Genomic DNA, 24519 nt, shown 5'->3' on the forward strand with positions numbered 1-24519 from the left:
GTTTAGATATTGAACCGGCTGTTTATGAAAAGGATAAAACTTGTTTTGTTTAAGTGTCCTCTAAACCATCAAATGCAAAACTCCGTTCTGTTTAGAAAGAGGGCGTACACTTACGCCTGGACTGCGCTGAACTTCATCGATAATAATTTCATCAATAACAGCGTCATATGGGACAGATCGTTCGTAGCTGGTACGAATACTAGGTAGTGAACCTGTATCCCGAAGATTTCGAAAAGTCTCGCTAATTGTTTTGGGATCTGGAATCCTGCGATTCGGTAAACATATTTCATATTCTTCTGCAGCAGCTGCAGCATTACCATTTCTCACACCCAAAATGAATACCATATGATCGTAATACTCTATTGCAAATAAGTACGGCATTACTTTAACTACAAACTGATCACGTTAAACTTAAATTCACAAATAAACCTCGCTAACAGGGATTTTTACCCCAATTTATTGGTTTTCACTCCAGACTTCTCAAAAAATAGTTTAGATACGGTTCTGGGACTATTTTATTCCAATTTTTCAGGTAAAATCCCATACAAATCACTAATTCTACCCCTTAATTAACGTTCTAAAATTTTCAGTACGACCTCATTTCATCGGGGTATCTGAAATCCGAGCGAAATCTTTCGCTAGCTATAATTCGCAAACGAATCATTTTTGGACATATATTTATATGAACTTTTTCAATTATTTTCACGAGTAGTATAGGTTAAGTTTCGGAGGAATACACCCTACATAGAGAGGAAATTCTTATTCCTAAATCCAATCGATTTAACAGTTTTAAATAACTTAACAAGTAGTTTCATCTTACTAAAATTCAATTTTTTAGGAACAATTCACAAAAAGTTAAAAATGACGCCTCCTTTTTACTTCCTTGTACGAAATAAAGGAAGTATTGTTGTGATGGCGTAAAATTTCGGTTTCAGATTTCAACGGAAATATCCATTTTGAAGATTCCTGAATCTAATGTGACTAGTTTCGGCGTGACGTCTGTACGTACGTATCTTGCATAACTGAAAAACGATTAGCCGTAGAATTTTGGATTTAGGATTAAACATCTAGTTATGCATCTCCCCTTTTGATTGCAATCGACTGGACCAAAAGTGTCCAAAAAAGCTCAAAATCCAAAAAAAATTGGATTTTGGACTTTTTCTTAACTTCAGTATTAAGCCATCATTGAGAGTTTTTCAAAGATATCATAAGTGGTACTTATTTTCATTGGTTCCACAGTCAAAAGTTATTAATAAAATAAAATTTTATGTACTTTTAAGAATGTGTATATGTAATTTAATAGGCGTACAAGGAAGTTATGTGGTGTCTACATCAGTTTTTTAATTTTGTACATAATTTAATACCATTAATTCCCCACCCGTACACTGAATATTTTTCAACCATGTTTGAAAACTTTGTGTTTAATCTGTCGTTAATATTAATCAAAATACATACTAAACCTTGATAAACGGGGTAAAAATCGAAACTGAAAATTTTATTCATTTTAGTATATTTGAAACAAAATTTGTCATGGGCAAAACCAAGAAAATTTATTTAATTTCTTTACCAGATTTTTTCAATTAATAATATAAAATAATTTTCATGCGATTTTTTTTTAAAAATAATTTTTCATTTATAAATAAGTTTGACTTCATTCTGATTAAAATTGCCGTTAATCGGAAGTTTATGCAACATTAAAAAAAAGTATTATAAGGAAAAATGGTATAATTTTGTTAGCGTGCATTTTTATGATGATTTTTAACTCTAGCATTCTATGAAAGTTTTCTAATAGAAAAAATATTTTACGTTCTTGGAATATTTCATATTTATCATGGCTGACGGGAATGCCTTTTTGCTGAGATTTTTATTTTTTAGCTTTGTTACGTCTACTTTCTTTCTCTACAATAACGCTGGAATAAAATAATTTAAAGTATTTTCTTACTCGGAAATGAATTTTATTTTACAATATGTTTGCTTAGATAGTATATCTATTTTTCTTAGACGAAATAATTATATTTAATATTTTCTCGGTTTTTTCCTTCTTTTTTATTATATTCTTGATTTATCAAACACTTATAAAAAAATAAAAATTAGTATTCATGTTTGCCAAAAAATTAATTAGTGGATCCAATTATTCAAGATTTCTGTTTAATCGAGGGTTTACTATATTTTGACTAAAGAAAAATTGAAGTATGTAGAAGACTGTAAAAGTACTTTCTTATCATTTTAAATACAATATAATAACACTGATAAACATAATTTTTGTTTCCTAACATGCGATAAATGATTTTAATTTGTTTTTTGATGCTGAAACGAATATCAACTCAGAATCTTCTATCACCCATCATTTTTGAATAATGTTTTATATTTTAATTAAAGGATTTCTTTTTCCTTTTTTAAAAATGTAGTTAGCACTTTAAGCTCCTATATTGTATTTTATTAGCTCATTTTTTATTGTTTAACTTTGTTAACGTAATTTGTAAGCTGCAAATAAACAATACTAGACAAAGAATTAAATCATATCATAGTCACATATTATGATATCGTATCTAATACTGAAGAGTGAGCCTTCATGGACAAGATTAATCATGTCTGTGTAGGTCAACACATGTAACCCACCGGGTTGGTCTAGTGGTGAACGCGTCTTCCCAAATTAACTGATTTGGAAGTCGAGAGTTCCAACGTTCAAGTCCTAGTAAAATCGGTTATTTTTACACGGATTTGAATACTATCAAGGATTTCTATTCCTTAATCAAACAGTCCCGATTCAGGCGCCATATATCCACTCCACCAAAAAAGAATACGATTTGTTATCGATGACAAAATTCTTCGTTACACTTTTCTTGTTGTAAGTAGTACCTTATTTGGATCGGTGTTAACACCAAAGTATTTCTTTTTTCTACTTTATACCGAAGTAAAAAGAAAATACGGTTATTTCCCGAGACGTTCCCTGTAGTAAGAAACCATCAGTTTGTATATGAATGTAATTTACCGTTTTACCCGGGATAGAATCAAAAAGCTTATTATCGATTCATATCGTTATTTCTATAAAATATATATCGATTGATATCGGTAACGTTTACTACTTAATATAAACGTACATTAAGAAAAACATTTAAACTTACCAAATACACCTAAACTAATTGTGTGGCTAAGTAATTGGGAATCATTTGAAACTTGGCAAGTGTAATTTCCAGCATCAATTGTTGCTAATGATTGGGCGTAAATTGTTTGATTGGCGGATTCTGGATATAGTATGAATGTTGAGACATCGGAAGCCCATGGGTAAGCTTTACCATCCTTAAACCTGAAAAAAGAAAGATAAAATTAGATAATATAAAAAAAAAATTATATTCTGTATAAGCATTATATCGTTGAGCATAAATGTAATAATTCGTTTCGTAATATCAGAGAAAAATGTAGGATTATCTTTTATATTTTATTCCCTATTTTTGGTAGATTTCATAAGAAAGCTACCTATTGTAATGGGTACCATGATTCAACTTCGGGAAAATTTCGACATGTCTTCGCGTTTCACATCCCCCAGACCCCAAAACCACCGTCAGTTCAGAATTTTATATATATATTTTTTTATTTTTTTCACTTTCTTGTGGACACGAAAACTGCCGTAATTTTGCGCCAATCACTTTCAATTGATACATAAAATATAACGACCCAAAATCTCGGTCTAGTTCGTTAATGGGCAAAATCGGGCCATGGGAGTGGAAATGGGGGAGCTTTTCGAAAAAATAAAATATCGCTATAACTTTCTTATTAAGTAAAATATTGAATTCATTTCCAGTTCCTACTATTCCTTGGATAAGGGCCTAAAACTTATTTAAGTAAAGTTTTTTGATATCACCATCCAGGTGGAAAAAATGGGGTTTTGAAGACAAAAAAATCATACCTCCCTTAATAGGGCCAGTATCGTATTGGTTTAAAGTGGTCCTGTAAACATTACATAAAACTTGTGAATTATATATATATATATCACTTTCTTGTGGAAACGATAACTGCTGTAATTTTACGCCTATCAATTTCAAATTGTTTATTAAAAATAACTCTTCCCAAAATGTCAGTCGATTTCGTTAACGGCCAGAGTCGGACGATGGGAGTGGAAGTAGGGAACTTTTTCGAAAAAAAAAATATCGCTATAACTTTCTTATTAATTAAAATATCGAATTCGTTTAAAGTTCCTACTATTCTTCGAATAAGGGCCTAAAATTTATATATGTAAAGTTTTTTGATATCACCAACCATTGGCCCAGGGGGGTGAAAAAGTGGGGTTTTGAAGACAAAAGAATGTCTTACCTCTCTTAATAGGCACAGTATCGAATCGGTTTAAAGTGATCGTTAGTCCTCTAAACATTTCTTAAAATTTTTGTTTGAAACAATTTTTTATGACAACCCATACGGCGAGGGATGATCAAAATGTTGGTGAAATCGTAAAATGGGGCTTGTCGTACGCTAAACCTTTTTCATATGCAAAACTTTTTATGAAACTTTTTTCATATGGAATCATTGTCGTATTGAGTAAATTTGAAGTTTTTTTTTTAACTTTAAGGTGGAAATCTTTATTATCCCCCACTTTTCTTTCTTTCTTTTTCCTGTTTAGCCTCCGGTAACTACCGTTTAGATAATTCTTCAGAGGATGAATGAGGATGATATGTACGAGTGTGAATGAAGTGTCGTCTTGTACATTCTCAGTTCGACCATTCCTGAGATGTGTGGTTAATTGAAACCCAACCACCAAAGAACACCGGTATCCACGATCTAGTATTCAAATCCGTGTAAAAATAATTGGCTTTACTAGGACTTGAACGCTGTAACTCTCGAATTCCAAATCAGCTGATCTGGGAAGACGCGTTAACCACTAGACCAACCCGGTGGGTTATCCCCTACTTAGCATCGGTGAAATCTACTTCCGCCTTCCAGCGTGCCGAAAGGGGTTTTTTTTTCATTTTACTACCAGAATTTATATTCAAATAAAAACTTAACGGAAAGTTAAGTACATTGTTTCTACTTCATTTTAACTTAAATTTAAGAAAACGTATGAAGAATTCAAAAATGAATTCTACTAAGTGATATGTATATATATATATATATGTATCACTTAGTAGAATTTATTATATGTATATATATATATATATATATATATCCAGTGGTGTCAGTGAGTCAGTTGCTCTTTTACGCAAAATAACAACCTATGAGCAGAAATTTTTATTAACATAAATTTTATACCTAAAAAGAATGTAGGACAGTTGCTATTACGAAATATTTCACCGTTTCAAGATGGTGGACGTTTTAATAGCCTATGCTAACAACTGGATTACATTCCTATTATATCTCCGAGACCACCGTTAGGTATTGATTCAGAGGATGAGATTAATGAGTTGTAGCGAGTGTGGAAATGCCATACCTGACCGGGGGATTCGAACCCGGGATCTACGGATGATAGGCAGAGACGCTATCACTCGCGCCACGGAGGCCGGCGGATTATATTCCTTTACCGATATTCAACTTAACTATGGCCAAACCGTAGGTCAAATCGAATTCGGAGACCGCTTGCAATATTTGAATTAAATTTTCAACAAAAAAAGTCTCATTTCATTTCTTGATATTCTTTTGGTAATCGGGAAAAGTAGCTTTAAAGTTGCAACGGTTTATGGCTTATATTCTTTTAGATTTGCCCTTCACTTTCAAGAACCTTGAGTTTCGACATAGTTGATTTTCCAATCACAATAAATTAATCCAAAAGGGCGATATTTCAAGTGGCTGGTCGCCATTAGGAGAAACAATGCTTCTTCCATGGAACCTGGTTATGTGCTCTTAAGTCTCCTGTGGGAAAATGTATATAATCACTCCAGAGAAGAAAGCAGAAAATATTATATATAAGACCGTCCTTTAGATTATATTGTTCACAAAGTGTTCCACAAAAACACACATAAAAGTTAAACACTTAAAATAAAAAAATCTGATATGGACACCACATGACTTCCTTTTACGCCTATTAAATTACATATATTATTTATATACTTGTATTTTTTCTTTCATTTTTTTTGTCATTATTAAATTATTATTTATTGTAAACTTTTTTTTACAATAAGAGGTTAATAATTATTAATAAACCAATCTATTTAAATTTTTAAAAAAAGTTAAAAAAAAGGAAACGAAGTCTGATTCCAACCGATGTGTCTTTTCTTTATAAGATCCAAATATTTAATTAATTAAACTTTTATTGGGCTATAACTCTGGAACCAATGAAAGTAAGTACCAGTTATGGTATATCGTTGAAAAGCTGCCAATGAGGGCATATTAAATCAGTTAAGAAAAAGTCCAAAACTCAAATCTTTTGGATTTTGAGATTTTTTGGACATTTTTGGTACAGTCGATGCAATCAAAAGCGGAGGTCCACAACTAGATGTTACAATAGTCCTAAATCCAAAATTTCAACATTCTACGGCTAATCGTTTTTTGAGTTATGCGAGATACATAACCTACGCAAGAACTATCGCATGAAAATAAACAAGAACAAAACGAAAGTAATGAAATGTAGTAGTAATAACAAAGATGGACCACTGAATGTGAAAATAGGAGGAGAAAAGATTATGGAGGTAGAAGAATTTTGTTATTTGGGAAGTAGAATTACTAAAGATGGACGAAGCAGGAGCGATATAAAATGCCGAATAGCACAAGCTAAATGAGCCTTCAGTAAGAAATATAATTTGTTTACATCAAAAATTAATTTAAATGTCAGGAAAAGATTTTTGAAAGTGTATGTTTGGAGTGTCGCTTTATATGGAAGTGAAACTTGGACGATCGGAGTATCTGAGAAGAAAAGATTAGAAGCTTTTGAAATGTGGTGTTATAGGAGAATGTTAAAAATCAGATGGGTGGGTAAAGTGACAAATGAAAAGGTGTTGCAGCAAATCGATGAAGAAAGAAGCATTTGGAAAAATATAGTTAAAAGAAGAGACAGACTTATAGGCCACATATTAAGGCATCCTGGAATAATCGCTTTAATATTGGAGGGACAGGTAGAAGGGAAAAATTGTGCAGACGTGCAACGTTTGGAATATGCAAAACAAATTGTTAGGGATGTAGGATGTAGAGGGTATACGGAAATGAAACGACTAGCACTAGATAGGGAATCTTGGAGAGCTGGATCAAACCAGTCAAATGACTGAAGACCAAAAAAAAAAGCGAGATACATTAACACGTACGTACAGACGTCACGCCGAAACTAGTTAAAAATGGATTCACGGATGGTCAAAATGGAAATTTCCGTTGAAATTTGAAAACCGAAATTTTTCGCGATTACAATTACTTTTTTCCTTGTACTTCGCACAAGGAAGTAAAAATATTCCCGTTCCAAAAAAAAATTTCAAAAATCCATTTTAACCCTTTAAACTCGGAATTTCAAAAAATTTAGAAAATAGTTTTTAGATACTTACATGAAGATTGCACATACCAAAAAATCAAGTTGATATCTAAATTTGTTACCGAGAAATTAATAAAAATAGTAAATTTGACTGTTACTCCATTTTAACCGTTTAAACTTGGAACTTCAAAAAAATCCTTTACTAGTGTGTACTTATACCATAAAAAAAAACATGTATACAAATTCTCATCAATTTATCTTCTGTAGTTTTTTCTAGGTTTTGATGAGTCAGTCAGTAAGGACAAGTTGCTTTATAGTTGTATATATAATAAATTCACGTCCTTTAACAGAGGATATGTACATCAATTTACCACGGTCTTTTTTCTATGTGAATAAATAAAATAAATTGTAAATTCAATAAAAAATGAAACGACACGTTTTCTATTATTTGAAATAAAATGCGTAAACATCTATTCGATACGCTTCGTGGAATAAACTGAAAACGGTATTATATTTAAAAATAATAAATTTTATAGGAAAATCGATAGTACTACTCCGTTAAAAGAAAGATAATGATAATTTATTAAAATTGTACATAAATTTTACAATAATTTCCCGTTTATTGTTTTACCTATAAACAGATTCCCTTAACAAAAATTTCAAATATAAAGATTCAAATCTAATTTTTTTTTCAAAATATATTTTATTTTTTTATATCACGTAAGTATAATAAGAAAATAATTAACAGGTAAATGAATATTAGACCCCTTTCATTTTATATTGAACTAGCAGACCCTGCAATGCTTCGCTATTGCTAGATTTGAGTATATATATATTGTTATTTTTTTTTTTGTCTTCCGTCATTTGACTGGTTTGATGCAACTCTCCAAGATTCCCTATCTAGTGCTAGTCGTTTCATTTCGGTATACCCCCTACATCCTACATCCCTAACAATTTGTTTTACATATTCCAAACGTTGCCTGCCTACACAATTTTTTCCTTCTACCAGTCCCTCCAATATTAAAGCGACTATTCCAGGATGCCTTAATAGTGGCCTATAAGTATTGTCTCTTCTTTTAGCTATATTTTTCCAAAAGCTTCTTTCTTCATCTATTTGCCGCAATACCTCTTCATTTGTCACTTTATCCACCCGTCTGATTTTTAACATTCTCCTATAGCAACGCATTTCAAAAGCTTCTAATCTTTTCTTCTCAGATACTCTGATCGTCCAAGTTTCACTTCCATATAAAGCGACGCTCCAAACATATACTTTCAAAAATATTAATTTTTCATGTAAATATATAAATTATATTTCTGGATTAAGGCTCGTTTCTCCTGTGCTATTCGGCATTTTATATAGCTCCTGTTTCGTCCATCTTTAGTAATTCTACTTCCCAAATAACAAAATTCTTCTACTTCCATTTGTTTAAAAAAATGATTTGTGGCTTTGATTTCTGAATAAAATAATATGAATCTTTTATGAGAGGTTCTTGATTTGAAATCGTATTAAATCATTTATTTTCTTTTTAATTAGAAGTCTATGAAACTAATGATTTAGATAAAATGTCTTTTTTGATTGAAGCATCTTCAAAGAGTTTTATATGCCCTCTATATATATAATATATATATATACAGACACACACATACATTTTTTTTTCAGTCATTTGACTGGTTTGATGCAGCTCTCCAAGATTTCCTTTCTAGTGCTAGTTGTTTCATTTTGGTTTACCCCCTACATCCCTAACAATTTGTTTTACATATTCCAAACATTGCCTGCCTACACAATTTTTTCCTTCTACCAACTCCTCCAATATTAAACCAACTATTCCAGGATGCCTTAATATGTGGCCTATAAGTATTGTCTCTTCTTTTAGCTATATTTTTCCAAAAGCTTCTTTCTTCATCTATTTGGCGCAACACCTCTTCATTTGTCACTTTATCCACCCGTCTGATTTTTAACATTCTCCTATAGCAACGCATTTCAAAAGCTTCTAATCTTTTCTTCTCAGATACTCCGATCGTCCAAGTTTCACTTCCATATAAAGCGACACTCCAAACATATACTTTCAAAAATATTTTCCTGACATTTAAATTAATTTTTGATGTAAACAAATTATATTTCTGATTGAAGGCTCGTTTCGCCCGTGCTATTCGCCATTTTATATAGCTCCTGCTTCGTCCATCTTTAGTAATTCTACTTCCCAAATAACAAAATTCTTCTACCTCCATAATATTTTCTCCTCCTATTTTCACATTTAGTGGTTCATCTTTGTTATTTCTATTACATTTCATTGCTTTCGTTTTGTTCTTGTTTATTTTCATGCGGTAGTTCTTGCGTAGGACTTCATCCATGCCGTTCATTGTTTCTTCTAAATCCTTTTTACTCTCAGCTAGAATTACTATATCATCAGCAAATCGTAGCATCTTTATCTTTTCACTTTGTACTGGTATATATTATATATATATATATATATATATATATATATATATATATATATATATATATATCATGTTACTACTTCAACTTTATTATTAACTGTGAAACCACACTCTTCGATGACTGGACTGCTACAATGAATATACTCCGACACATCAAAGATACTGTGTTGACCTAGGACGCTTCATGGAGGAAAATCCGCCGAGAGGACGTGGTCCTCTGCGAATTGCGGTTAGGACATACCAAAAATACTCACGGGTATCTGATATCAGCAGAAAACGCCACCCTCTGTGTGAGATGTACCTGCCGCCTGACTGTGCGCCAAATTTTTGTGGATTGCCTATGATACGCGGTCTTACGTCGTAAATTTAATTTTCTTTCTTTTTAAAAATCTTAATATATTGGGAACCTTATCTCTCCAACTGATCTTACGGACCTTTAATAAATTCCCTTATCAAAGGTTTCAGTTCTATTCGACTCCAACACAGTACAGTAGCATCCGAAATGATGATCTTAATCAGTCATTAATGATAAGTAAGGGCTGTAATAATTCGAACTCAAAGGTCGTGGGTTCGTATCCCGGTCAGGCATTTTTCATACGTTACAAATTTCATTTCCATATTTTACACACAAGTTTCAAGCTTATATGGCGATATTATCAAGGGAAAAAACTTTAATACTTTAAAACTTTAACTTTTGACTAAAAAACTTTAATTATGGACGTTTTTTATTACCATAAAGATGATATGTTTTTTCTATTTTCTTTTTCTCTTTGAACGTGTAATACCAATCGTGGTACGATGAAAATCCTAAATATATAAAAGTTTATATTCGACAAAGAAGAGAAAATCATCATCGTAGTTCCAGATCAACTGGTCTTGGGTTCGATTCCTAGGATAGATATGGCTCTTTTTAACATTTTTCAACTTTCTCGTTAATATACTGTTTTAAAAAATATTCAAGATCGTACATGTATTGAGAATACCAAAATTATGAATATTTAAACATTGGAAATTGTTTTTTGATCTATTAAAATTATAAAATACTTGTTGATCATGTTTAAAATATAACTGTAATAATACAAAAAATAAAAAAAAAATGAAACAATTTAAAACACCACTCTTAAATTAAAGGCACTAAAAGATAAAAAAAAAAATTAATTTTAGGACAATATCTGAGAATGGATTTGACAAGAAGATTTGATAGTGATATCAAAAAAATTAGATTTTTTGCCAGTTTTTCATATGCGTGATGAATGGCCTAAAGAGGGGGGAGTTCATGTCAAAGTACAAATCTTTGCATCCTACTCTTTAGGCCATTCATCACGCATATGAAAAAGTTGGTAAAAACATAAACTTTTTAACTTGAAACTATGACTTTTACATAATCTTACATATTACCATCAAAGCTTGTTGTCAGATCCATTCTGAGATATCATTCTAAAATTATTTTTTTACCTTTTAGTGCGTTTAATTTAAAACTGGTATTTTACAATTTTTTTTTTTACATATTTTTTATTTTCTACTTTTTAGTCCTCATAAGTTTGTACTTTACAGCTGCCGTAGTGCACACATTTGAGCGTATTTAGCAAAAGATCGTATCGGTACGTTTTGCGGTAGGTGAGCGGTATCAAAAAATAGGGCTAAACGATTTAATTTCCGGATAACCAAGATCGGTCGATCAAGAGTGTAGTCGTTGCGTTAAACAGTTAGCGTTCGACCTGCTGATACACACGCCGTTTGAATCGTGAAAATCGGACGAGCGGTTGCCGAGATATTAGGTGGCACCCCATCGCAACCCCTCACCAATTTCCGAACGGCGCCCCAGGGGCACATAAAAATATTCTCATCCGACGGGTACCACTGAAAGCGAATATGATGTTACAAATGGTGGTCGAAAATTTTTTCGAAAAAAGAGCTAGGACCGACCGTTTTCGAGATATTTGCGATTTTCGTCCGAAAATTCGGATCCTGTTAAAAGGTACTCAATTTTCCCAAAACTTCGATATATATATATATATATATATATATATATATATACACGACATATCTTTATATATATATATTTCTTGTGTGCGTGTGCGTGAAAGTGAACTCCTCCTAAACGACTGGACTGATTTTAATGAAATTTTGTGTGTGTTCAAGGGGATTCGAGAATGATTTAGATGCACAGTTTGGTCCACTGGAAAATGTTTTTTTAATTAATTTTTTATTTATGTAGTTGTTGATTTTGGAATGTTTCACATTGGATCCGGCAGACTGCACTACCATCACAGTATCGAATATTCAATAATATTCTATTTTAATTTTAGTTTGGTGCTGCGATCAAATTAAGAAAAATATTTCGTAATTTTGTGTTATTATTGTGTTACAAAAAATCGCGAGAAAACAGTTTTTTAATAAATAAGAGGCTAATAAATCGGATGGAAATGTAAACAAAGGAAAACCAATCAAATCAATGCAAGATGGCCGCTGTCAAACACAACGACCAATCACATAGAGCCCGTATGGCCTTGCCAATGTAAACAAAATCACAACTGATTAAGTAACAAGTAGGCAGCACTGCGATCGCGTTTAGAATTGTGCGCGTATTGAGAAATATTTTATTATTATTTATTGAAATACCGTTTTAAAGTGTAATTAAAAAATATACATTGTCCAAATTTGTAAGGTAAAGTATTGAAGTGAAAATGTTTTTTTAATTTATTTATGCGTTGTTGATCTTGGGATGGTTAAGGTTCACAATTGGGTCCGGTAGGCAGAGCTGCGATCGCGTTTTAGAAGTTTTTTTTTAATTTTTGGCTTAAATTAAAATTCGTATTTAGAGAATAGTTTGAATTAAATCCGATAGTGTTGTGACAATTGGATTTATTTACATTCTGAATTTTGTAAAGTTAAAGGTGAAATTTTATAAGGTTCCGTAATGTTTTGTAAGTTTCTTAATGTTCAGTATTAATTGTAATGATTTTGCAGCCACTACACTTTTCGTTAAAAAATTATTTTCCACCGAATACTGTGATTAGAGAGTGGTGTGAATTAAATCCGATAGGTAGTGCTGTTGTTTTGCCGTTTGGATTTATTTACATTCTGACTTTTAGAAAGTGAAAGGTTAAATTGCTGATGTTCAGTTTTTTAAGGTTTTATGAAACTTTCAATTGTTGTCATTTAATCTGTATGTATACTCAGATCTAGCAATAGCAAAGCATTGCCGAGTCTGCTAGAATTGCGCGCTTATTGAGAATATTATATTATATTATTATTTATTGAAATAACGTTTTAAAGTTTAATTAAAAAATGTACATTGTGCAAATTTGTAAGGTGCAGTATTGAAGTGAGTATTTTACATGATTTTTAATGATGTATACACGTACATTCAATAACAATCAACTTAACCTACAAATTTAAATTGTCAGTTCTCATTTGATTCTATGCAACTTATGAAGTATTGAACGGCTCTTTGAAAATAAAAATTTAAGTTTGTAAAATAAATTATAACATTTATAAAATTAAAATATAAGTTACTTATAATATAGTTTAAAGTATATTTAAAAATTTGAATTTATAATGTTTTAATTTTATAAAATGTTTTCTAAAATTATTTTTAATTTACAATTATCTAAAATTTGGTAAAATAGATGTTAAAATAAAGAATGAGAAAAATGATAAAACTTTCTACTAAAATTTTAACTACGTTGCTTTTTTACAGTGCTTTAATTTTTTTTATTAATTGATTAATTAAGCTGTTACATGGTTATGAAACATTAAATTATTAAATTTAAAAAAATATGTAGGAGGTACTTTTTTAGAATGAAGTTAAGTGAAAATTAGTAGTAATGTGGATGAAAATTTATTAATTACACTAATTATTAATTTTACGTTTCGATTTTTTAATTCAATTTTCATCGGACATCTCAATATTTAGTGAAAATAAATATTAACCATACTACACATAATTAATCAATAAACCCATTACAATAATACAACAATCACAAACTGATTATATCATACTATTTTAATGAAATTTAGAACACATTCCTGGTAATTTTTAACTTAATTAAGTTACTTATACAGAATAATGCCGCGTCAGGACAATAATAATATAAAAACTATACACCTGAGCACCACGCGACATGTACTAACGAATCGGGATTTTCCGCTACTGATCGGGGCAATCCGTTGCTAAGCTAAGGGGGACGCGTACACACGCATACAAATGCCGTTTAATCAGGTAGGATTTCAATTAAAAAAATTTCTTTAATTAAACAAAAAAAAAATTATTTTTGAGTAATCAATCCTTTTTAATATAATTCTGCTTTACAACTAAAAAAAAAATACATTAATTTATGAATAACTAGGAAAAAAAACAAAAAATTAATTCTATTTTTTTTTTTACAACACGTAGAATTAAAAAAAAGTTTAAAAATGAATTTTAAGCAAAAATATATGAAAAGAGATTATTAAATCTATGTTCTTAGAAAAATAAATACTGTCTGTTTTATAAAATTCTGTTAAAATACTGTTCCGTACTTCCGATGTAAGGGAGTGAGCGATTGTGTTAGATACTGGTAAGAGAAGGGTCTGAGAAGATACCAGATTATGGATCAATACGCAGACAGCTTCAACGTTTAAAACAGATATATATATATATTTTTTTTTTACCACCAATGTTGGAAGCATTTCCGACAATAAAATACTACTACCTTATAAATATAATTAATTTTTTTTAAATATGTATTTTCTTTAAGAGCAATCATTATGCATAGTATTTTAATATGTTATAAAAAAAGGAGTTCTGGGCACCCAACTCTATTTTTAAAACTATTCAAAGGAGAGTACCGGAGGATATTTAAAGAAAAAAAATCTTTAAATTCAAATTAAAAGTAAATAATACTAAATTACTTCAATTTAATATATAAAAAAAATTACTTTCCAAAACAATTAATGATTTTTATAATTGGATGTTAAGTCTCATAATAGATGTAAAAATCTACCTGACAAAAAGTTAGTTCGAAAAATGGTTTAACTATTCGTTAGGAATAATATGCTAAGCTTACTAGTAAATTTATGAGGAATGAAGTGGTTTCCTAATTGTCTTCTTACCAAGATTAAATTAAAAGAAAGATTAAATTAAAGTCATAGTGTAAAACTGGTTGACAGCATGATTCGTATTGGAGATAATATAAAAAATTCTTGATGAATTTGTTATTTTAATTATAAAATTGGGTAAGATTAATTTTTCCTACGAAGGTGATCACTAAATTTTACTTTCCGATAAATAATAGCAAAGATCATGCGGATAAACGTTGACAGCCTGACTGAAAAAGTTCAATTTCGGATTATTTTCTAAATAATCTATATTTCATTGATTATTAGGCCTACAACAGGATAATCTATCTATACTATTACAGAGAATTTGATGCAATATCTGTTTAGGTTTCGCCTAGCGGCTGATGAGTTGTGTGTCTGCGGGGAGGTCCAGTCGAACGAACATCTTATGTTCGACTGCCCTGCTCTTGGGGGGGCCAGAGACCGGGCCACCCTGGAACTTAGAGGTCAGGGGGAAAACTGGCCGCTCATAAACGGCGAGTCGATGTGGCGAGAGCCGCATTGTCGGACCGTGTGGGGGTTCCCCGATGAGGTTGCGATGTTCAACCGTCATCGTTAGATTTTAAATTTAAATGGGATTTATTGATTCCTTTAGCGGAGCTGTGGGAAGTCCTTATCCGAAATAATGGCTGGCCACCAGCCAGTAAAAGCTCCAAGCGCTTTAAATGGTGGACAGGCACTAGCTGGCAGACAGCGACCGAGGCGTGGCGGCTTAAATTGCCGTCTTTTTAACTTGTAACTTTTTTAGTTTTAATTTGTAACAAGGGGTGCGCCTCCCCGATCTAGTTTTAATTTGACAAGTGAGCGGTAGGGACACGTAAGCGGGTGCTATACGGCACCCAGCTTAACCGCTCACGCAAAATAGGAGCTCACTAGGAGCATTAGGAATAACGAGGTCGCTAATCTGTTTTGAGGCACAGTAGCCGTTTTTTGGCACGGAACATTTGGTCTATGCTCTAGGGCGACCGAATGGGGTGGTGGCGGGAGATATGCCAGCTAACCAAATACTATTACAGAAAGAGAAAGAGGGTTTTTGTTTGTTCGGGATAAACAAAAAAACTACTCGATCAATCGTAAACAAATTTCGATATATTTTATTTCAAAAAATTTAGAAGAACCAACACGATCGATTGCTTTCAAATTTTCAGAATACATTTGTATTACACCGTGGAAGGTTTTAAGTCACAAACCGAGTACTTATTTCCCTTGAACGTTAAAATATTAAAAATATTCATTATTTCTGCAACCCCCAAGGATGATGAAATTGTAAATTAAAGATATTTATTCAGGAAAAAAAAGATTAATCATTTTACTTCATTATTGTTATATCTCTACCTCCATGGCAAAGAAATAAGTTAAGAATTTTTCGTCGTTCAAAGGTGTGTGTACATATCTAGTATTATTATAACCCACCAGGTTGGTCTAGTGGTGAACGCGTCTTCCCAAATCAGCTGATTTGGAAGTCGAAAATTCCAACGTTCAAATCCTAGTAAAGGCAGTTACTTTTATACGGATTTGAATAATAGATCGTGGATACCGGTGTTCTTTGGTGATTAGGTTTCAATTAATCATACATCTCAGAAATGGTCGAACTGAGACTGTACAAGACTACACTTCATTTACATACATATCATCCTCCAAACTATTACCTGAACGGTAATTCCCGGAGGCTAAACAGGAAAAGAAAGCTAGTATTATTCTGTATTTCGTAATTTAGTTTCTTTTTTAGGTTTCTATAAAACTTGAATACTTTAACTGTTATTTATTATGACAATCATGAGGATAACGAACGTTACGGCGGTCCAGGGGACGGACCCTTCTGGGAAGATGGGAATGGCAATCGAGGCGAGCTCTGTGACCCTGGGGTAGGCCCCGAGGATCCCCTGACTTGGCTCCAGGGTTCAGTTAGGTCCTGAGAGCCAGGTTCCGGCTAATAAAATATAAAATTTGAGAGTAAAACAGTTTTCCGCTAATTTTATCATTGAGGCAAATACACTATTTATTATATGCATGGTAAGCTTATTTAAATACAAGCTTTGATATTCAACCCACCGGGTTGGTCTAGTGGTGAACGCGTCTTCCCAATTCATCTGATTTGGAAGTCGAGAGTTCCAGCTATCAAGTCCTAGTAAAGTCAGTTATTTTTACACGGATTTGAATACTAGATCATGGATATCGGTGTTCTTTAGTGGTTGGGTTTCAATTAACCACACATCTCAGGAATGGTCGAACTGAAACTGAAGTAGACTACACTTCATTTACACTCATACATATCATCCTCTGAAGTATTATCTAAAAGGTAATTACCGGAGGCTAAATAGGAAAAAGAAAAGAAAGGCTTTGATATTCACAACAAAATAACTAATTTTTTTATAACCTTAGGGATTATCTATATAATAATCATCATTAACAGAAAGAAATGATGATTATTGACCTTAATAGTTTAGATGATTTCATGTTATAAAATTATTTTTTTTTTAAATTGTAAGACATGAGTCAAATAACAAACCAAAGTTTCTATTTGTATATCAACATTTCAAGTCATAATTATGATACATGCGTTATTCAAAGCAGATAACTTACAAGGTTAATATATCAATAATAAAAAGTTGGTACGACAGTTGTTCATAATTAGTATTCCATGAACTTATATAAACCCAGTTCTAAATATAGCACGACATATACCAGGGTTCCAAAAATAATGCACAGTTCATCAGGATTTTAAAAAAATCATTTGTATACGAAATCAAGTTTACAGCCCTTTAATAATATTCTTCATGAGTAACGCACGCTCGCCAACCGTCTGGCAGCTTTTGGTTTCATGTCAGAAGATGTTCTTTGTTAAGGTGTCAAATTTCCTGGGTCATGGCAGATGATAACTCTTTCAAACTGCCAAATCAAACTTCTCGAAATGGTTATTTCAGCTTTGGAAAGAGATCGAAGTTTGGTAGACTCAAATTAGAACTGTATGATGGGTGGTGAAGTTTCTCTCAAGCATAATGGACGAATATATCAACGACAGAACTCGTAATGTCATGCAAAATTGACATAACACTATCGATTATTTTTCTGGACGCAGTTTTCGAACTTTTTGAATGAAGTTTCTTTAGTAAGTAGCACTCACATTAACACCTCTTGGCACTAATTCGGTAGCAATAACATCTAGTTTATATAAGCAAACATCATAATTTTGGTTCACTCCGGACTGGGTGTTGTGACAAGATTTCTTTGTTGAATTTTTCAAACACTGATTAGTGACTTCAGTTTAGGTTCAAAATCACGAATCCATGTTTCATTAACAGTAATTATTCGATTCAAGAACTGCTTGCTTTCCCTTTCGTAATTTGCAAGCAGTTCTCATTCGATATCGAAACTCGTCGCATTTTACTACTCATTTAGTCAGTACGGTACCAGTCTTGTTTTTACGCAAATGTTCCGTTAAAATGTGGTGTACTATAGGATTTGGTATTCCGGTTTCATTTTCGATTTCTCACACTTGTCATGCGTGTGGTTTATCTGCTGTAGTTATTCTGCACTAACCCAACGGGTTGGTCTAGTGGTGAGCGCGTCGTCACAAATCAGCTGATTTGGAAGTCGAGAGTTCCAGCGTTCAAGTCCCAGTAAAGCCAGTTATTTTTACACGGATTTAAATACTAGATCGTGGATACCGCTCTTCTTTGGTGTTGGGTTTCAATTAACCACACATCTCAGGAATGGTCGAACTGAGAATGATTAAGACTACACTTCATTTACACTCATACATATCATCCTCATCTATCCTCCGAAGTATTATCTGAACGGTAGTTACCGGAGGCTAAACAGGAAAAAGCAAGTTCTTTTGCGCTCCTTAAACCTTTTACGTACGTTGCTCTGATCAGTATTACCATCATACACTTCCCGTAATAATTGATAAAGTTTTGGTACAATATTGCCTATTAAAGTCTCGATTTTAATGATTGCGCATCGCTCGAATTTTGTTACGTAACCCGAAACATATTACATCTGCCTCGTCTTCGGGCTGCACTGATATCGTTACGGATTTACCAAACTCCATATATCTTATATGATTGAGTACGTAACACTTCAGGATGCACATTGTCGGTTGCCTAGAGTCGTTCCGTTTTTATCGGGTTGGTCTAGTGGTGAATTCGTCATCGTAAATCAACTGATTTTCAAAGTCGAGAGGTTCAAATCCTAGTGAAGGCAGTTACTTTTATACGGATTTGAATACTAGATTGTGGATACCGGTGTTCTTTGGTGGTTGGGTTTCAATTAACCGCATATCTGAGGAATGGTCGACCTGGGACTGTACAAAACATCATTTGTATTCATACATATCATCCTCATACATCCTCTTAAGTAATACCTTACGGTGGTTCCGGAGAGTAAATAGAAAAAAAGACAGTCGTTGTGTCTTCGTTTTTGCGCGCATGCGCACAGTGTATTACATTTGAAACATAATTATTTTGCTACAGGAGTGAGAGAAGTATGTTCAAGGAAAAAATAGTATTTTTCAATCCAGTAACAGTAGGTTTTACTTTTATTTATAAGGTTTACTTATTTCTAAGGTCACCCGTGACTTTCCATCTGTTTTGCTCCTGTTAAGCACAAGATTCCTTAATCTTTCATATTTTACTCTGACTGCTGTACAGTCAACCATTATTTCTAAATTAACTATTTAATAGTACGTTGATTTATTATTTAGAAACATTATTAACAAAAAATGTTAAATGTAAAAAAAAATTTACCACTTCAATAGCCAAGAGTTTCAGTGATATCTAGTATTTTTATAGTTAATAAACTGGAAGTATCAGTCATTATTGAACGACAAATTCGTTTTTCATGTTTCATTAAATCAGTTTAATTAAAAGCTAAATTTGTCATACATGAGCGCAATCTATTCATCACAGATATTAAAACCTTTGTTTTTATAATTCATCATTTTAATTCGTGGAACTTAAAAACTTTTTAGAAAATAATATAAATGTAATCAATACGAATATAAATGACGTTCCTGGAATTGAATAAAAAGCGGAAAGTTGCTGATGGAGAATAAAGAGGGGTTATTTAGTAGTTAACTATATGGAACTGTATATCGATAATTTTGCACAGTGTAATTGTCAAGTAGGTTTAACAAGCGTTCCTTGGGGCGGGGTTTTTGAGTATTTTTAGATTTTTTTTTTACTTAGAATTTACAGAATTTTGTAAAAAAAAATCGATATAATTAAGCGTATATTACCTTAATGATTCTTCAATATCTATTGTAATAATTCTTCGATTGTCTGTTCTAATGTACGGTAATTATGAAATATTATGTATGAAATATGTAAGGAATTTTCGTAGCGCAATGTAGTCGCGTAATCACGAAAATAAATCGATTCCATTTTATAATTTAAAAAAAGAATTGCAATGATATAATAATTACCATCCTAGAAATTTAATTTTCACATCGGTTGAATAAGATGAAATTTCATCAATATCAATAGATGAAATTGAGATAAAAACGAATAGAGGGTAGAATGTGGATGATAAAGGGAAAAGTCAAATTCTGAGACAGGGTTTATAATTTGCATAAGATGAAACTGAATATATCTTCATTAAGATTGTTTTACTCAAGGGAAATTACTTCATGCCCGACCCAGATTGTCAGTATAAGAAGAGAAATGAAGAATTTCCAAAATCTAGATTCCCTATCTTTCCTTCTCTTACAAGTCAAGTAACCGTCTATAAATACAACATACAACACGTTCCGGGAAGAGAGTGTATTGGACCGTCCAAAAACTAGGGCTCCGTCAGACGCATTCCTATTAGACCAAAAAGGCTTTACTGGACGGACTGAAGGGGAATCACGTCGAGAGAAGGACGCAAATATCTTGCTAATCTACCGAGGAATAACCCGAGTAAAATTCTTCAAAATACGATCTACAAAGCATCGGAACGTAATTCCAAACTCCATCCATCTTAAAGTAATGAAAATAAATATATAACTGCCATTAAAAATTAAACACCCGCAAGGTAAATAGAAAGAACCAGCAAAAAGGGACTGATGTCTAGGCTTTTCAATAAATAGGGGGATAAAAAATCCCTCCCCTCATCATTGCGTATCATTTCAACTACATCATGAAGATCAAATCTGATTATTGGTTTACAACCGCAATTGTTTTAATTTCTTTATTAAAACAAACTGACAATTGTGAATTATATTACTGAAAACTTAACAGTATATCTTATACTGTTTTATTCACATTAACGTGTTGAAGTATATAAATGAATACAAGGAACAACATATTTTAAGGCTTCAGATGAAAAGAAAAAACCTGATGTGGGCACCATATGAATTCCTTTAGGCCTATTAAATTAACCCACCGGGTTGGTCTAGTGGTTAACGCGTCTTCCCAAATCAGCTGATTTGGAAGTCGAGAGTTACAGCGTTTAAGTCCTAGTAAAGCCAGTTATTTTTACACGGATTTGAATACTAGATCGTGGATACCGGTGTTCTTTGGTGGTTGGGTTTTAATTAACCACACATCTCAGGAATAGTCGAACTGAGAATGTATAAGACTACACTTCATTTACACTCATACATATCATCCTCATTCATCCTCTGAAGAATTATCTAAACGGTAGTTACCGATGGCTAAACAGGAAAAAGAAAAAAAAGGCCTATTAAATTACATACACACATTTTTAAAAGTACATAAAATTTTATTTCAATAATAACTTCTGATTTTTTTTCATTGTTATTATTGAATTATTATCTATTGTAAAACTTTTTTACAATCATACATTAATAATTATTAATAAATCATTTAAATTAAAAAAAAAGAAGAAAAAGATATAAAGTCTGATTCGAACCGATGTACTCTTTTAAGATCCAAATATTTCATTAATTAAAATTTTTATTGGGCTATAACTCTGGAACCAATGAAAATAGGTACCATTTATGATATATCGTTGAAAAGTTTTCAATGAGGGCTTATTACTGGAGTTAGAAAAAGTCCAAAATCCAATTTTTTTATTTTTATTTTTAGCGTTTTTGGACACTTTTGGTCCAGTTGATTGCAATCGAAATGGAAGCTGCACAACTAGATGTTACAACAGTCCTAAATCCAAAATTTCAACATTCTACGATTAATCGTTTTTGAGCTATGCGAAATACATCTCTATCCCCCGTGTAAATATTAAAAATTACTTTTTAATATTTACACGGAACTAGCAGTTAATGATGTTAAAGAACAATTTAGATTCGGAGTAACAATACAAGGCGAAAAGATAAAGATGATACGATTTGCTGATGATATAGTAATTCTAGCCGAGAGTAAAAAGGATTTAGAAGAAGCAATGAACGGCATGGATGAAGTCCTACGCAAGAACTACCGCATGAAAATAAACAAGAACAAAACGAAAGTAATGAAATGTAGTAGAAATAACTAAGATGGACCACTGAATGTGAAAATAGGAGGAGAAAAGATAATGGAAGTAGAAGAATTTTGTTATTTAGGAAGTAGAATTACTAAAGATGGACGAAACAGGAGCGATATAAAATGCCGAATAGCACAGGAGAAACGAGCCTTAATCCAGAAATATAATTTATATATTTACATGAAAAATTAATATTTTTGAAAGTATATGTTTGGAGCGTCGTTTTATACGGAAGTGAGGGACGATCGGAGTATCTGAGATGAAAAGATTAGAAGCTTTTGAAATGCGTTGCTATAGGAGAATGTTAAAAATCAGATGGGTGGATAAAATGACAAATGAAGAGGTATTGCGGCAAATAGATGAAGAAAGAAGCATTTGGAAAAATATAGCTAAAAGAAGAGACAGACTTATAGGCCACATATTAAGGCATCCTGGAATAGTCGCTTTAATATTGGAAGGACAGGTAGAAGGGAAAAATTGTGTAGGCAGGCCACGTTTGGAGTATGTAAAACAAATTGTTGAGGATGTAGGATGTAGAGGGTATACTGAAATGAAACGACTAGCACTAGATAGGGAATCTTGGAGAGCTGCATCAAACCAGTCAAATGACTGAAGACAAAAAAAAAGAAGCGAAATACGTACGTACAGACGTCACGCTGAAACTAGTCAAAATGGATTTTTCTGTTGAAATTTTTCGTGATTGCAGTACTTCCTTGTACAAGGAAGTAAAAATTAGTGCCAAAATTGTAACGGTTATATGAAAACTGATATGATTAATTTTCAAAACAAAAAAGGAATATGAAATATAAAGAATAATAAGCGGAACATGTCTCAAATTAAAAAAAAGTACAATTGATATTCTGTTGTACAATTTATTATATATCAGAGGGAATTGTTATATAATGAGCTTCATTAACTTCAGAGAAATTAATGTCATATGTTTCTTAGCTGTTCTGTGTACATCATTAAAATATAAAACGTACGGTTAGGTTAGGTAATGTAATCATAAATTATATTCGTATATATAATCTTGAGTAATTATGGAAAATTAACGATTTAAAGAACATTATACAAGTATAACTGCTTCTTGTAACCTGCTGGTGTATAATATATTAAAGAGATACATCTACTAGAAGAACATATATAATTCCTAGATATGATATTTTATTTCATTTTTTTAGAATAAAAAAAAAATAATAACTTGTTTAGCGTAACAGATGCTGTCCTTGATGGGCCGGAAATGTTACTGAGAACACATTGAATGCATACAGGTACATATTATTCGACTAGACGGAAAAAGGATGTGTATATTAAAAACTATGGAAAAAGCCGCATTATTGTCGATATTATCGGTAGTTATGCACACACGCACACATTGTATACGTACGTATATATAAAAATATTAATACAATGGGAATTAATGACAAAACAATTATTGTATAGTTAAATAAATATAAATGTCGCACGTCTTTTCTAAAATATAAAATGATGAGAATAAAAAAAATAATGTTTGTTAATTTTAAAAGATCCTAACTTTTTTCTGGGTAAGTAAAATTTTAATAATATTTCAACCAGCCAAAAAAAGTAAATAATTTTTTTTTTCAAAGATTGTTATCGTAATAAAAAAACAGAACACAAATAGATCTACGCGTAGAAAAAAATCATTACTTTCAAAGAAAACATGAACATAAAAAAAAATTCATCCCATACATCTGATATATAAATAAATATCGAAAAGACGTGAAAACTCTAATAATAATAATAATAATAAAAAAAATAAAAATACAAAAAAAATGATTAAAAAAGACTACTACCAAACGTGAATTAAGATTTTTTTTTTAAATATGCGGAAACATACGTCAATCTTTTACTTAAATTTTCCAGTTCTTTTTTTTTCAACATAAAACATGTTATTGTGGAAAGTATTTTATAAAAAAAATTGACAACACAGTTGTTTCTGACGGCTTACACACACAACTTAGTTTAAAATATTTATCATTTTATTTAAATATAATATTTTTTCCTTTATTTAATTCAATGATTCTACCTAAAGTGCAAACCGTACTTAATTCGCGCGAATATGGCGTTAATAGCGGCGACGGTCGGCACCAACGAAACTAATGTAATTTCAAAACTTATACGGAACAAATTTCGCTTATTCGGGCGACAGATTG

General features: G+C 31.8%; 1 protein-coding gene across 1 annotated transcript in view; it reads right to left on the bottom strand.

Moving 5' to 3' along the window:
- Positions 1-24519, bottom strand: part of LOC142332708 (X-linked interleukin-1 receptor accessory protein-like 2) — a 145234-nt gene that overhangs the window by 50235 nt on the left and 70480 nt on the right. Inside the window, exon 2 of the mRNA XM_075379284.1 lies at positions 3126-3307. Coding sequence (XP_075235399.1) covers positions 3126-3307 — 182 coding nt within the window. The remainder of the gene's footprint in view (positions 1-3125; positions 3308-24519) is intronic.

Source organism: Lycorma delicatula, chromosome 12 (genome assembly GCF_047948215.1).
Source record: "Lycorma delicatula isolate Av1 chromosome 12, ASM4794821v1, whole genome shotgun sequence".
Classification (NCBI taxonomy): Eukaryota; Metazoa; Arthropoda; class Insecta; order Hemiptera; family Fulgoridae; genus Lycorma; species Lycorma delicatula.